Source organism: Crassostrea angulata, chromosome 2, assembly GCF_025612915.1.
Source record: "Crassostrea angulata isolate pt1a10 chromosome 2, ASM2561291v2, whole genome shotgun sequence".
Lineage (NCBI taxonomy): Eukaryota > Metazoa > Mollusca > Bivalvia > Ostreida > Ostreidae > Magallana > Magallana angulata.
The window spans coordinates 51,078,526-51,096,109 of record NC_069112.1 but is presented as its reverse complement, the minus strand read 5'-3'; the positions used below and the strand labels follow the sequence as shown (position 1 = coordinate 51,096,109).

At 32.0% G+C, this 17,584-nt stretch overlaps 2 protein-coding genes across 2 annotated transcripts; one reads left to right on the top strand and one right to left on the bottom strand.

Moving 5' to 3' along the window:
• The first annotated feature begins 2,220 nt into the window (after positions 1-2,220).
• On the top strand, positions 2,221-10,171 carry LOC128172153 (AN1-type zinc finger protein 5-like). Its single transcript, XM_052837921.1, has 6 exons — positions 2,221-2,340; positions 3,989-4,053; positions 4,471-4,732; positions 5,199-5,339; positions 7,206-7,298; positions 8,065-10,171. Exons 3-6 carry the CDS (start codon positions 4,480-4,482, stop codon positions 8,211-8,213), a joined length of 636 nt encoding a protein of 211 aa, XP_052693881.1. The 5' UTR covers positions 2,221-2,340; positions 3,989-4,053; positions 4,471-4,479; the 3' UTR covers positions 8,214-10,171.
• A 2,279-nt stretch (positions 10,172-12,450) lies between these two features.
• LOC128171747 (guanosine-3',5'-bis(diphosphate) 3'-pyrophosphohydrolase MESH1-like) lies at positions 12,451-17,560 on the bottom strand. The gene is made up of 4 exons (XM_052837515.1): positions 17,404-17,560; positions 17,170-17,225; positions 16,331-16,412; positions 12,451-14,446 (listed from the first exon to the last, which is right to left on the bottom strand). The coding sequence occupies exons 1-4, from the start codon at positions 17,510-17,512 to the stop codon at positions 14,160-14,162; spliced, it is 534 nt and encodes a 177-aa protein (XP_052693475.1). The 5' UTR covers positions 17,513-17,560; the 3' UTR covers positions 12,451-14,159.
• Positions 17,561-17,584: the final 24 nt, after the last annotated feature.

The window sequence follows — 17,584 nt, the reverse complement described above, 5'->3', positions numbered from 1 at the left end:
GTGTTTTTATCAATTGTGTAAGTTTTGATCTCTCTCTCTCTTTCCCTCTATCTCTCTCTCTCTTTCTGTTTTATTTCCTTGTAAATATATTATCCTGCATGTATTTTTCTGGGTTGTGTTTTCTGCTTTATTTGGGTATAGTCCACTAATGCATTTTCCATAGGCGGTAATGTTAACGTTAGGGTTCATAGCTCCGGCCCTAATTTTCGTTCAGCAACAAGGGACCTCTTGAATGAAAGCTCATTAAATTGTCTCTTTCCTGTTAAAATTTCATTGTGTGAAGTCAGATTCATTTTCCGGCAAAATGCGTCTGTATTGAAAAACTTTGAAAATAAAATTAAAAGTAGGGGATTTCACAAATTTGGAAAGGGTGTACATCAAACAATTTCAATTCTTTTCTTCAAATGATAATTCAATTTTGACACTTGCTTTTAAAATTGCAAATCCTCTTTTCTGACATGTGTCAAGCATTTTGATTTTAAAAAATGTCCCAATAAATGTATATACACTCTGCAAGTATAGGATCTATTTTGCTTTAAGGCCTACCGATTCTAAAAATAGTTAGAGGGATATACCCATTTAAGGAATAAGAAATCATTCTTTGAGTATTATGAGGTGATAATTTCAAATGGGGTTTGATCGAATCCATTAAAGCCCGAAGGGCTTTATGATAGATTTGATCACGCCCTGACCGAAATTATCACCTCATTATGTTTTTATAATTTTAAACCATCGTATAATTAAATATTTAAAAATAGATAAGCAAACCCCGGTGGCGCCTCAATTTGGCGTCATTTGAAGTTATGGGTTATATAATACAAAATCGATACGTAGTGTTATCACAGGCAAAGACGCTGGAAAATGTAAATATAGCTATTCTTTTGTATTGATTATCTTGTTCAAATTATCATTCATTACTTTTGGTTAAAGGGATCTGCATTTCTATTTCAAAATCATATCTAACAATTATTTTGACATTTTGATAAGGAATTGTGTTCTTAGATTAATAAAGTTGAAAATTGAACTAATTGAAACAAATAATTAATAACTTGTCAAAATTGAAATTGAATGTTTGATTCGCTTGTATAATTGCCACACAGAAATTGGACTGAAAACGATCTAGCTTGTCAAGTTTTGTGTGTAATCAGAGAGGGATTAATTAAGACTTTGCAAAGAGGAAGTAATACAGTATATTTACATGCTACATGCATTCGTAGTGTTCATACATAACACACATGTAACAACAACGATATTGTCTTGGGGTCACAAAAACACAGCGCTGGCAGTAAACAGATCGTTTTACAAATAAAATGCAAAAATGAAAACGTGTTTAATTAACAATAAATATTATCCTTTTTCGTATCGATAAAGTTTTCAGCCCTATAAGCAACGTAAATATATTTAAATTATTATAATTAGAAAGATGCATCAATCTACATTCGACAACGTCAATACATACATGTAGACTGGAAAAAACAGGTTGATCATTGATTTGATCGGAAAGGTTTCATAAATATATATTTTTTTTAAATTAGGCTTCCTTTATAAATATGCCAGATACATCTTATTAATGAAGCAAGGTTTAGTAAATGAAAATGAATAGATTGGAAAATGTGTGGAAAACTAATGGTACCAACCCTAATATCAATTCAATTCAGTTTCACTGGCAACAAATATTTTTCTTAAAAATACATAAAAAAAAAAAAAAACCAACTCAATTTTACTTGATTTCTAAAGTCTTAACCTATCCCCCACCCCCAACGAATTATGAATTTACAGCCTTGCGGAATTTTTTTTTTTTTTTTTTTAATTTTAAAATTTTTTTTTGTTTGTTTGTCAAGATTTCTGACACATCCCCCACCTTTAAAAACAATGCTAGGTGCCTGAATAATAGCATTAATTATTCTGGAAAGATCGATATACTTCGTATATACAACACCATTTATATAACGTATTAACACAATGACATAATTATTTTAAATATATACCAGTATACGATTAATGATAACAAAACAGATTGACGTAAACATTCACACTTACTGTACTTGCTTGAACGTAATTTATTCAAAGGTATTATGAATAGTTTGGTAAAAAGAGGGGGGGGGGGGGGGGGGGGGATTTGCTTGGTGAATCCTTGTACTATTTTTAGCTGATCTGTCATCGGCTACCCCCTTATTGTGACGTCACAATAGTATGCCTCTTTATGGTAAACAACTAGGCCAATGAATACTCACGATTATGATCATGTGACTTATAATAATGGAATAGTGTCATAGAGGATAATTGTTACACGTACAGACTAGAAATAAGGAAGAAAACAAAGGAACGAGAGGTCTTCAGGTTTGTTTAATTAAGATGTTAATAGATATATACTATGTTTATGTTTTGGGGATCATTTTGGCATACAAAATAAATGTATAGTGCTAAATAAAACTGTAATCCGAGCGTTTCTGTACAAGGTCGCCATTTTGCTGACAGAAATACCAAACAAACTGTGATCTTGGGTGGGTCTTTTTTTACGATTCTTTGATATTAGTCTTGTTCAAATTACTCATTAGACGTTATTTCATCAGAAACATTAACGTGATCAATTTTCACACCGTTGTATGATCCTGGTGGTACTCAACATCCTTTTCTTTTTGTTTTTGAGTTTCAATTTTGCATCATCATGGTTCATATGCTATGAAGATATAGAACAAAACGACAGTTAGCCTAACATTTGATAAACAATGACGTATATACGGCAATTACGAAATATGTAGAAATGTATATCAAAGAGGACAAAAGAGAGAGAGAAAGAGAGCTGAATTTGAAATCAAAGTTGAAGTGGATATTATTATGAAATAATATATATGTGTCATATGATAGTAATTATTGGTGAAAAACAGAGTAAACTTTTGTGTCGTGTAGAGTTTTCTCTCTAATTACTTAGATAATACTTAATTTTACTGTATACATTTCAAAAAAACTATTTGCTTCATTATGACAACCAGTTTGAACAAGATCAGATTGTTGAATTCCCATTGTTCACCACATTAATCCATTGTTGTTCAACATGAAGTCAGGTTTTCATAAAGAGTTTAGAAATTTTAAAGGATTCATGTATATGAGATGTTGATCTTGAAAAATTCATTTCAGGATATACCAAAAAAAGTACACAACTTTTTACACGAGTTTATCAATAATTAAATTGTCATATTTTTATAATTTTATGAATAAATTCACTTCTTAATGACTTCTCTACTACTATAGTCTGTCCAAGGTTAATGCTTCCATCACTTTTTTTTATGATATTTGATAAAAATACACATACCTGTGAAAGAAATACAGTTGAAATCTATAAAAGGGAAAATATCCAAGATATCTTCATTAATTGACACATTATCATTTTTCACTCAAAAAAGTTCACAGGAACGAAAACAAATTTTTTAAGGAGATTTAAAATGGGAAATGTTTACATCTTTTCACCATTCGGAACTCACTTGGAATACTTCGGACAATTTTTCGACATTGTTATCCTGCCTAATTCATGGCTGATGCAATGCAAAATCAGGTAGACTTTCTATTTTGGGTTGTGTATTGAAACCTGAAGCAGTAGAGGGGGCATTTGAAAACACAATCTGGACATTTTTCATATTGGTGGATGAATATAGTTTGAGCACAAACTTGAAAGGTATTAATGACTATGAAATATCGAGCGAAAAGTGAAGGAAGCAAAAACATGGGATAGAATATAGGATATATGCAAGTTCCAAATGATATGTTAATTTCTACATTAAATTGCTTTTAAAGATGTGAAATTTAAAACACTTTTTTAAAATAAATAAAATTCATTATTGAATGTTTGGGATTGCGATACATCTGGCATTAACACAGTTACCTATAGTTCTCTAATTCAAGAGCATGGCCCTGGTCCCTGTACCAGTATATGTGCAGAGATTTACCTGTAAGTTAACAGCCTTCATCATTCAATCTCTTTTTTTCGCAGGATCTTTGAGGTTTGGTATTCCTCAGAAACTGATACTTAACAACTTAAAGAAGGTTCACACAAATGTAAGTATGATGGATACGGGCATTAAGTTCTGAGTAACCCATCATATCTATTGATGAATGTTTTATATAAAGTAAAGAGCAGCATCCACATCTCAAACAATAAGTCCCAACCACTGTTTATTTTTTATTGTTACATCAGATGGTCAATAATTAGATTTTAAAAGTAACATGAAAAAATCCATTGTGAAGTCATTACAGTCTGTGTAATATAGTCTGATAAAAAAAATTATTGTGATGGCAATTTCCACTGCATCTTGATGTAAACATTTGATAAAAGTCAAGAATGAATTTTGTTCATTATTTATGTGTATTTATGAATCATAACACACATCCTTTTTTACCACAATTTATGTATTGAAATTGTATTAAGTGTCAAAACTCTTGACTGTGTGCAACTTGATGAAATGACTATTACAGATTGTAACCATGGATATGGAACAGAATGGAAATCAGAACCCAGTGCCACTTTGTCGTGCTGGTTGTGGTTTCTATGGTAACACTGCCTTTGAAGGAATGTGCTCTAAGTGCTACAAAGATGCAATGAAGCGTAAAGAAAATGCTCCGACGATCAGTGGTCGTCTGAGTCCCGTAGCTACATCCACGGTAACCACGGTGACCGCACCAGGTGAGACGGATTCTGTGGGAAATGTCACCTCGACGTTAGCTCACACTTCCCTAGGTACAGTATTACTTAATCTCTGTGTGTGTGTCTGCTTTATGTTTAGATGCTGTAACAAGGTTCCTCTCTGTATTGTCTTTGTAGACTATGATTGTAGTTTAGTTTGTTAGTTGCTAAAGCGTTACTGTTTAGGGAGGTGATGTTTTCATGTGTGTATGTATGGGTGGATGAAACCATGGTTTTCATAAATTGAATGTACCAGTGAAGAAGCATGTTAGTTTTCTCTTCTATCAACACATCTTATTTATATTAACAATTTAAGGAATACCTCCCTAAGAGCTATTATTTTAGAATTAAAGTTATCTTTTTTAAATTTTTAACATAACAACAAATAACATCCCAATGCAATTAGAAAAGATCATGTTTGAATCCAAGAACCATTTTTGAATCAGTCAGTCTTGAGTGATGTTGATGCAATGGGGGTGGATAGAAAGGTTGTGAACTAACAGATATGATTTATTTACAGGGTCTGAATCGGGTAGCTCCAACTCGCTGCAGGATCTAGCTGCCAGCACCACCCCCAGTGTGGAGACTGGTAGCCCTACCGTTCCTATCCCTGGGGCCAGCAACAGTAAACAGGAGACAGACAAGGAGGACATTGCCACAGGTCAGTCCACACACTCCCTTCTCCACACAGGTCAGTCCACACACTCCCTTCTCCACACAGGTCAGTCCACACACTCCCTTCTCCACACAGGTCAGTCCACACACTCCCTTCTCCACACAGGTCAGTCCACACACTCCCTTCTAGAGAGGGCAAAACTATGTCTCCTAGGTGCTCATTCTATAAAAGAGGCTAGGCATTGGAGATTAAACTTAGTGCTAACAATGTACTGCTTCTAACCAATACAGTCTGTTCATCTGGGGTTTGATGGCTCTACGTAATTATTTTCAAATGTGTTTACAAATGTAGGCTAGTGTTGACTTGTCATCCAAAAGTAAGCCAATGTGGTACTTAAAAAAATAACATGGTTTTGCATATTTTTAGATGTTTATATCTTGCACAATGTAAGACCTTGCTTTATCAATACTGGCCTGGTGATGGATTTAAGATCCCCCCCCCCTAAACAAAACCCCCCAGAAATTCTTGTTTCTGGTCCTAAAACCCCAGAAATAATATGGTAAGTAGATAGGAAAAAAATAATTTGAAAAAAATATTTTCAAACTAAGAACATATATGTAAAAAGGACAAAAATAAAGTATATTCACAGTGTACAATACAAGTTCATTGATAAAGATTTAAAATTTCCCAAAGGGTTTGTGTTATTAATACATGTATAGTCAACAACAGGCGAAGACAGTTTCTTTTTATTACCGTATTTAAAAACAATTATTTTATTTGTTAAATTCAGTTTACTGTAGAAGCAGAAATATTCATTGAAAATTTAATTTCATTATTTTTGTTGGCATTTTAAATCATTGAAATTAAATCCATGACAAATTTTTAACCCAAGTAATAATAAATACAAAGAGATTGTGATATGACGAAATTAAATGCCGACAAAATCTTATTTGGTTTAAAAACAATGAAATTTTGACCCAAAGGAAATGTGTGCTACTACAGTATTAATTTATTCAAATACCTTTTATAGCTAAATGTTTCTCTATTATGTATGTAAATTATAATTTTATAAAATCAGTCTATCTACTTCTGTGTATTTGGGGTAGCAGTCCAACCCTTTGACCCACTTGCTACCATTATGTAGAAGACATGTTTAATTCTAAAAATAACTGTAGACAACTGTTTTTATGATGATTGTTGTATATTTAACATTTATCGCAGATTTGTAATAATAGGTCATCAACAAACTGTAATATCAGGATAAAAAGTAATAAACGTTGTTTTTGTAATTTTCAATGCACACTATGTTGTTGCAGATTTATCACCACAGGGTTAATTCATGCAGTGAAATTGTCTTTCAAACTAGGGGGCTCAGTTTTCTGATAGTGGAGTTCTTCATTATTTGTTTCCAAAGACAAAATTGATTAAAATTGGTAATCTTATACATGTGTATTTCTGTGTATTGCAATAAAAACATTCACAGAAAACCCCCTGTTTCAATCATGTTAAAAAGTTAATTCAAAGTACATTTTAAAAAAGTAAAGGGACAGCACTCACCATCTTTGATATATAGGAGGTAGTCTATTCAAGCTATGTTTTGAACAATTTCTCTAATTTTTTTAACTATTTCTGATGAGATCTAGGTTGGAAAATGATCAAATGAGTTATCTCTATCTCTTTTATAAATTTTAATAGATCAAAAAAGATGTTTTTAGTGTTTTTCTACTCATTTTCATATATGTGATTAAGAGAATTTAGATAAGTTGCAGAAACAGTATTGCTATACAGGGTAGTTACAAATGTCAGTGTTACAACTGGTGACTGAATATGCCAGCTTAGAAATGCATCATGAGAATGCATAGTTCTTGGAAATATGTAAATGATATTTTGATGATATGTATGACATTGTAGGAGGCCTCGGTACAGAAGTGGCTTCTTCACCTGATGATAAAAAGACGAAGAAGAATCGGTGCACAACATGCAAGAAGAAAGTGGGCCTGACTGGTAAATCTTTTTCTCCAGTGGATCCTCTAGCTTTAAAAGGGTTGATCCAAAAGTAATGTCACAGATGCTATAGATATGAATTGGTGGCATAAAGCAAAATAATTCAGGAGTTTAGAATCTATTAACTTTAACTAGAATAATTTCATGATTTTTTGAGGTTGGCTTTGCACAAGTTTGCAGTGACATGCATATCAGTGAAAAAAGGAAAAAACCCAACAAAAACGCATTTAATAAAAATTTTAAATATATTAATAGCCCTTTGAATTGAAATTTCCTATAAATTATAACTTTTTAAGCAGGTCAGAAAATGTTGGTTATTTGATAAAGAGATGAAGGTCACAGCATCACAAAATTAATTCTCATATATTTTACAAAAAAAGAGAAAGGCATGATATAGTTCTGTTATTTGCAGGGGTTTTTTAAATCCCAAAAACTTATACACTTACACTGAGGTAAGGAAACCAAATCTCAACTAGAGCCGTTTGTAATACAGCAATGGCTGTCATATGCAACAGTCATTAAAAAATAGGAACAAATGTATCATTTTAAAAACTGAAAGATGATAAAATTTATAATTCCTACAATGATAATTGTGTATTTGAAAAAAAAATTGCCAATTGTAAGTAAATTGCATCGTGACATTACTTACTGATAAACCACTAGACAAGTAAAAACAGAAAAAACTTAGATATGCTTTATTGTTTTCTGGGAGAATTCTGACAAAGTATTGTTATGGTTTAATGTACTTTAACCTCGGTGATTGCAGGTTTCCCATGCCGTTGCGGGGGATTATTCTGTAGCCTCCACAGATATTCAGACAAACATCAATGTGATTTTAATTACAAGGAACTAGCGCAGGAACAGATTCGTAAACACAACCCAGTCATCGTGGCTGAGAAAATTCAGAAAATTTAATCCAAGGATTTTGTAGATGTTGTAGTATTAAGGTCTCTTGGGGAACTTTGTTGAAAGCGGATTATTTTTTTTTTAAGATATTGGGTGATTGAATTCAAACATCAAAAGGAGCTTGTTTTATAATTTAATTTTCTTTTTTGGTAAAGTTTTGAATTTTTTTTTTTTATGATACATGTACAAGGCATAAGAAATATAGATTGTTGTTAGTTTTGTTGACAGGCTTGCAACCTGAGCTTGTGTGGAAAGAAATACTTTATTGTTTGTTTTATTGTTTGATATGAGGAACTTGGAAAGTATAATTTATTCTTATTTTGTTTTGTTTCTGCACTAATATGATACAGTATTTACTATAACACACTTTGAGGACAGGTTTGGAGTTGTAGCCATTGGTCAGTGTACTGTGTGATATTAACATTGATCAGAAATGCATTTACGACTTGCTCCATATTATGATTTTTTTCTGTAAAAAAGGAAATGCATACTATTTTCCTTTACTTTGTGTTATCTACACCACTAAAATTCTAGTAATGTGATGGTCAGAGAGTCTATCACTGAGTTTAATATAAATATGCATACACACTTCTCTGTATTTATATGGCAACAATCTTTGAGCGTACCATTACTTGCTTGCTGTCTGTTATGCAGAATTGATAATGATTGTGTGATTTTTATTTTCATTTTGATTTGATAAGAACGCCACACTTTTTCCCCAAAATTTTGGATATTGACGATGAGTGTTATGTTTTATGGTCGTTTTTCTTGTTTTTTGATTCTTCTTCATTTCCAGTAGTGGTGAATTTAAATTGATTTTTAGGAGATGTAAAACACCTCAAAAATTGTAGAGCAGCAGAGCTTTCTATGCCATATGTACACCCAGGGAGTTCCCCCTTATCACTAAGCATTCATGTTTGCAAGATTTTCATATACATTACTAACAGCAACCTTTCCAATCTCAATTCTTTATTCAAATATCATAAGTTTTTACTATTCAAAATTGATAAAATAGTGTTGTCAATTTATTTTTTACTATTCAAAATTGATAAAATAGTGTTGTCAGTTTATTCTTTATAATGATGGATTTCTTTCTTGGGGGAATCCCCACATCCCTTACCATTATTCCTAATATAATATTGTGAAGTATTCCTACGTCTTTTATCCTGAATTCCCCTTATAACTGAATCTGGCAGTGTTAGTCTTTGTATGGAGACATTGTGTGGAGCTGTGTTTACAAGCTCTGCATACCGGGGTTATTAGAGAGGCTGTGTTTACAAGCTCTATACACCGCGGTTAGTAGAGAGGCTGTGTTTTACCTGTTGTGTGTCTGATGAATACTCGTGTCTGACTGATGTGTAAATGAAATCTAGGTATGGGTGTTGCTAGATTTATATATACATTTTACTTATATATAGAAAGATATATTCATGTGTATTGTTATTACAAAGATTTGCCCCTCAGTTAACCAATAGATAATTGTGATTTTTTTGGTCATTACAAATCCATTACATGTATCAGTTGTACTTTTTTTTTTTCAAGTTGATTTAAGCTGATGTTAATAAATTGAATTTTCTCTTGCAAATAACTTGATATAAACAGGAAAAAAATGCACTGAGAATGAGAATGTCTAGAGTTCTTGATTTTAAATGATTATAAATGATGTGTTTTGGAATGTTTTAAAAATGATAGATGCAATATATGCAAATTAATTGCTGATGAAAGCACCATTAAATTTGCTCCATTTCTGTAATTTGACTCTGAATCCCGAGAGATTTCATTATCATTGTGTATGTCAGTATGCTTTCCCCCATCTTGGACATTTTCTGCCACAGTTGTTTATGCACTTCATACACATTTCACACTGCGCTTATTGAAAATCCATTTAATCTGTGTCAAATTGGTTCATTTCATAAAACTATTTTATCATGAGCTGTGAAAATATTGAATAAACTTGTTATAGATGATCTGTTTTCTTTGTTCCATTCATTTTACCCAAATATCATCCCTATTTTTCAGAGGGAATTAACTTTTAATCAAAATATCGGTAATTGAAACTAGAACTGTCCTAATGGGACTAATACCCCCACTAGGCTAATTTCAAATGGGACAAATAATTGAATTGAATAATAAAGGTTTGGAACACATAGTACAAAAAAAAATTTCTAGAATTGTAAAAAAAAAAAAAGTTAAAGAAAAATTAAAATCAAAGTTGTCAGAATTTCACTGTAAATACATATCTATAACAGTAATACATTTACAAATGTATGTATTTGATGATATATTTTTTTAATTTAATTGATTTAAAGAAAAACCAACAAAATGACAATAACCCCTCCCTTTACAGTGAATAGAAATACCGGTAGCCAAGCAATGCTCTTCTGTTGATAAAACTTTCAATATCTTTCTAATAAGAGTCTTGACAGATGCAATTAGTTGTTTCAAATTTTCCTCACTTTCTCCTATGGCACAATGGAACTCCATATCAGAAAATTGATCCCATAGGACTATGATTTTCTTTGATGAACTTGTTAAATTTAATAAACTCCCAAAACATTACCATAATTACCATACTACTAAAAATATGTAAAAAAAAAAGAAAATTTAATATTACAAACAATTTTAAAATTGCCAAAACACTACAATCATATCAGTAATTTTGAATTTCATTTAAATTAATGCCCAGTAGGGTCACTTCATCAATTTACTTGACAAATAAATTTAAACAACTTCTAAAAATAGTTTAACTTCATATTATTTATTTCCTTATAATGATAGACCTTTTGGTTTACATGAAACAGTTTTAAAATAGCCCCAAAACCATCACCCATTTTACAGATTATCAATTTCCCCTAAACACATGCTCCATCTGAACCATGGCTCAGATAATGGCTCCCTTGGGACAAATGAATTCAGCCACACTTGTCTTTGATGTTCTTATTAGCTCCTAAGAATTTATCATTGACAAACAAAAACTTTGCATTGTCAGTTGATAGAATACTTATAAAAAATTATTTTTTTTTATTAATTAAGACATAAAGACAAAAAACTCCATCTGGATGTATTTATATAAATATATTTTAGAGTGTTTTCTATTAATTAATTAAATCTGTAAGGATTACCTCCCTTACTTTTCAACATTAGTGTACAATATATAGAATAAGGAAAATGAAAACTGTCATAAAATCATTAAAACTTGTCTGATCTTAAAAAAAATTGCAGGTGCACATCTTCAGATGGTGTTCAACATATGTACAAATTTTCAAACTGTTCCATGCAGTAATAAAAAATTCTATAGGGGGGACAAAGTTGCGTCTACAGACAGACGGACAGGGTGAAACCAATATACCCCCCTAAACTTCGTTTGCGGGGGTATAAAATCTAGATTTTAATGAACATTAATTTACTGGTATTTGAAAGATTTTAAGGGCCTATAACACTTTTACCAATTCCTTACAAAATTTTCTGTTCTTGAGGTTTTTATGGACTTATGTCAGAGAGAGGAAGATTAGAAATAAGGCTGATTATTTTAAATATGATAATGGCCTAGAAAAGCATCTAGAATATACACATCAAGTTTACATGTGGTCTTGATAGACTAAACAGCATTCTTCATTACTACTCTAATTCATTCTCCTCATTTAGACTGTCCAAACTTATATCTATGTTAAACATCACCAAACCTACGAGGGAGGGCGATAAAATAAAAACAAACTAAATTTTTACACAAATGATTTTAACCTTTAACATTATTACAAATACAGTGAGTATTCAAGCTACATGTAGGCTACATCTTTTGATTTTTCCTGACAGTACAATCTAGTACATGTATATAATTTAATTCTGGTTGTAACGAGCTTTCTGATTGGCTAAAAAAATTATTTTATATCGTATAAAGAATGTTGCCTACGTCACAGAAGACTAATGTAAAAAACGTAACAATACACCTGACGTTACGTTTGAATTTCTTACAATTTTACGTCATTTTAAAGGTCAAATGATGTTTTTATCTATAATGAAGAGTACAAAAATTAAATTATAAGCAATGAATTCAATATTTATTAGTTTTATACGATATAAAATGGTTTGGAACAGTTTACGCTTTTTTATAAACCGCTATGCGGTTTATAAAGCGTAAACAGTCCCAAACCATTTTATATCGCATAAAAATAATAAATATTGAATTCATTCCTTAAATAAATCAAATTGGAAAACATTATAACAAAATAAACAGATAAATACAGTGTATATGAAAATACTTTATTACCTCAGTATGAAAGACCCCCTTAGTACTCAATCTATACTACAGGAGTGTTATGTACACATAGACATGTATCAAAATTGCTCCCATAATAATTACCTGTTCAAAAGCAGTTTAATAATTGTACAACAATGAGCATGTACAAAGCTACTTAAAAGGACACCATGTACACTTTCAATGTAAACTACAGGCCTGAAAACAAAGGCAACAAACGGAACAATTCATTAATTTAAAATCTAGAACATACCAGGTAAATCATAATTGTTCATTCAAACGACTGATAGATCAAAGCCACCTCCACCCAGATGACTAGCCAACCAGTCACCAGTTACTGGTAAAATATTACTCTGATTTTGTGCTGAGTTTGGCTGAGACTCGAGTGAAGTCTCACACCACCCCCTAAAACAGTCAGCATAACAATGGAAATCTCTCTACATTGCAAAGTGTATCACACTTTATACTTTATAGCCAGATGCTTTACAAACAAAGATATATTTTACATGTATCTTGAGTATAATTTTTCTTCACACATGATGTACATATTATTATTATTATTATATATTTTTTACACAAACTAAATCTTATTTCTTAAATAGGTTTCTAAACACCATAGTCAATTGTTAAATGCTGTAGTAAGATTATTCTTAACAGTAGTTGTTAAACAGGTCTCTGAAATCTCCTACTGTAGTTTGTTCATGTAACAAGTGCTGCTTAATATTACCACAGAATTAGACACACAAAAAAACACAACAGAACATCTAAATTGAAAATAGATTGTAACAAGTGGTCAACAAGTAAAAATAAAATATCATCATGGAATAGAGGAAACAAATAAGGAATCCTGAAATAACACAAGTCAATTTTCTTTGTCCAATACAATGGGAGGCTGGTGGTACAATATACACAGAGATCTGCCCCACAGGTGTGATGGTCAGACTGCCATTGCATTGTTTGTGTAAACTTGACTAGATCCATGCACTTATTTAGTAGTAATCACATTAGTTTATGTATATATTGGTTTTTTTTTAGAAAATACTGTAAACCAACTTTTATTAACGGCGACTTTATTTCGTGATTAACTTCCGATAAACTGGTTCGCGACGACTAATGTTCATGACCTAGCCTTATCGAAACCCGTATTTTTCTAGAAATAATCGCGCCGATGAGGCTCTCGCTAACCTCGCGGAAAATAAAAGTTAGTTTACAGTAATTGTTCTGAATCATTTGTTTAGCCTATGATCAAACAATAAGGACAGCCCACCTAAATTTACAGAAAATTCAGCAAAAAAAAAGATAGATATATCATAATATCAACCACAGTCTGTTTTAAAATGCATATGGAAATGTCTAAAAACAAAATTGGAAAGACAGATTGTTTTGTAGTTAGCTAGATACTCCAAATGGAAGCACTATCTTGTGATTTGTCTTACGGCAAATGACGAAATGTACGTTACCAATAGGTTAATAGTTAATACTGATATCAAAAATACTATCTCTTCACTTGTAAATACCAAAAATATTAAAGATTACAATACAAAACAGTTCCAACACTTCAGGTCTTATACAAAAAGATGAAACAAATGACTGGCCAACAGACAACTTTTATACTCATATATAAAAAATAGTGACAACTGTATATTCCTCTGCATAGACTATTAAGACTACTGTATATTCCCCTGCATAGACTATTATGACTACACTATATTCCTCTCCTTAAACAGCTGCTGTAGGCTGTCCTCCATTGGTTGGTTGGTCCCCTTTAGTCCCTCCACCACTTTGTGGGCCCACTGGAAGTACTCGGTCACTCGTTCCTGGGACCAGCCAACAGGGGTACAGCGGTTCAAGTCCCGCAGGTTGTACAGCTTGTCTGCCAGCTTGACCAGCTTGGCTTTATAGCTAGCATGAGGGGCATGCTCAATTTGTTTTTGTTTCCGCACCAACTTTGGTAAATTTTTTTCATCAGTCACTTCTTTGACAATGCCTGAAAAAAAATAATAAAGCAGAATTCATTTGTCTCTCTATGCTCTCATTTTCTAAAAAGCCTGACATTTTTCTGTGGTTTAAAATTAAAAAAGTACATTAATTTATAAGGACAGTAATTTACAAATATCATAATACAAGGTTGACTCGAATTTATATACATATATGTCTTCTCCATGTACATGTAGCTACATGTATTGGTGTTAGGTTACGACTACTTAGCAATTATGTCTTTAATGCAATATTTACATTAGTGGTAAGAAAAATACAGTAAACCAACTTTGATTTGTGGCGACTTTATTTCACGATTTACTCATGCAAAACTGGTTCACCATGACTAATGTTCACAACAAAGCCTAACCTAGACCCGTCTTGTTATACCAACCATATGACATCGTGGCGTGAAATATTCACGACGACGAGGTCCTCGAGAAACTCACGAAAATTTATCGCTTGCAAATAAAAGTTGGTTCACAGTAGATCATAGAAATTGCTTTCTTCATATATTGCTAAGGTGGTAGAAATGCAAAATGACTTTAATTACTACTGTTTAATAAAAATGTACACAATGAACAAAGTATGGCTTGTTTGCCTTTATGAGGTGGTCATGGGCATTTTGCAATGAATTTACCGAATAAAAATCAAAATAAACATATACGGTAAGCAATCTAAAAGGATTAACTTCTTTGCAAAATAACTAATGTACTTCAATGTATAACATCAAACTAAACCAGTTAAATGCATGTATTTCTTGTGGAATGAACGCAATCATTATTCAAACTCTTGAATTGTATTGGACTTGTAATGTAACCTACATGAATAGTTTGTAGTGTCCATGAATTTTTACTTTGTAATAACTCAGTCACAAATAGTTTCAATGATCTCAATAAGTTAATTGAACAAGAACCTGATCATTTAAACAATAAAATGCTTTCTTTGGTGATTCATGCCAAATTTGAGGGTGGTGACATTTCAGAAAAAATAAATAACCCGCGTTAGCAGGTTATCTAAATTTTTTCTGCAATGATTGCCATCTTCATAACCCGCATGAATCTTCAAAAAAAGCATTTTAATGTAAAACAGTTTAACTTCGGTATCGCAAACACTGATATCTTAAATACAATGGATATGTCGAAGTGATTTTTTTAAGTCCCAAACACTTAAACTTTAAGTATATTATCCTTGATATCTCGAATACTCGGATATCTCGAAGTTTTAATAAGTACCATCTAGTGTGAGATAACGAGGTTTGTCTGTAATTAGATTTTGCATTTAACAAATTAATAAATTGATTGTAAAAAGTAAAGTAAAATAACAAAGAGCCAAATCATCTACTATGGGAATTTGAGTCTGACTTCATCATGATTATTTTGTGCAGTCCCTGATTTTTCATTGGTTGCTGTAGGTTTCGAACAATCGATAATTGGGATGTGTAGATTTCAGTCTGGCTGTTTCTAAAGAGCTATGAATTAACTATAAGTTTTCATAACAAATATAGGGAATCACAATCCGTAGATGCAAATATAAAGAATAGATCAGACCCAACCTAACAATAGAGTAAACCCCAACTAAACCCCGGGTTTACTTTTTAAAAATTTGGTTTACTTTGGGTTTACTCAAGAAATGCTTTTGGAGTCAACTGTACACACTGAAGCGTGAAGCAGACCTGTATTTTATCTTACCATCCTACTGCTTGTAATTTCTGCCCCTTGTACATTCTGAATACACATGTAGCGTCTGCTTTCAGGGGTATACTTCTGATCGGGGTTTACTCTCTGTGTCCACTCTGGGTTTACTTTGGGCCCACTCTTGTAAACCCAGTCAGTAAACCTGCGGTTTAGTTGGGGTATACTTTCTGTTAGATTGAGTCTGATCGGTACTTTACCTGTAACTTCCTCCCCAAACAGTGCCTGGATTTCTTCAAACGTAGTGTCTGTGTCCTCTACTGTATCATGGAGAAGGGCTGCCTAAAAACAGAGTACGGTAATTAAAATGTAACACACAAGTGGAATTCTAATAACATATCATAGTGTTAAAATTTAGGCATTTAGAACTTGCCAATTATTTACACTGGTCTGATGAATGCATTTCTCTGTTTGATATTCAACTACTTTCCATGGCCTTCATTAGTCAAAATATCAAATCAATAAGGGAATTTTTTAATGAAGAATGAATGTACCTTGTAGTCCTATTTGCATTGAAACTGACTTTTAACAACAACAAAAAATGGGTAATATTTTTATAATCACACCTATGGTACGGTTACCCGAACCTTCAAATCTAACAATGTTAAAAATAGTTTTCTCTCTGTCTCAAAGATCAAAATACCTGTTCTTTTACACTTGTTATTTACATATAATCCTGTGCTGTGTTTTACTAAAGAATAAACTAATGACAAAGTCGTAAATATTTTCATTATATGTGAATGACCTGTATGTAATGAACAGAATCTTAACAGAACCCTTTATTTACAACTATTTTGATATTCAATAATTATAATTATAATTAACACCTTTAAGATTAAAATACTGATTTGTTTTAGATTTATTATATTCATCAATTTGGTTGCAAGTTCTTTTGTAAAACGCAGCCCTAATGTCACTATACAACAGTTTGAATGATGAAGATTGTCAATAATGCAGCATAAGTTACTTATTTATTTACTGAATTACTTAGTTACCATCGGAGACACAAATAACATATTTAAGTCTCCGGTTATCATACCTGAATAACTGCTATATCTGCTATACCTGCCTCCTCAGTTAATATGTTGGCTACACCTTTAAATAGACAATGACATCTGTATTTTACCTCTTTAATGCAAACACTATCGATAAAGATATATGTAGTCAGTTGCAAATCAAATAACTTGTATCATAATATATACATGTGTACATAATATTCAACAACGACCAATCGTGTCCCAAGAAACGACACTATAGCAAATCACTTATCAACCTATAGGATGGTTAATATAGGGGGTCTTTTCCTCGTCTTTTCGTCTTTGATCTTTATGTTTTATCGCTGCAAAGTTTGAACACCTGATAATTTCTAATACATCGGCCATGTTTATTTCCTCTTACTGAGGAAATTCGTAACTATGTCAAATTACGACATTTTTACAATTTCTTAATTGGCC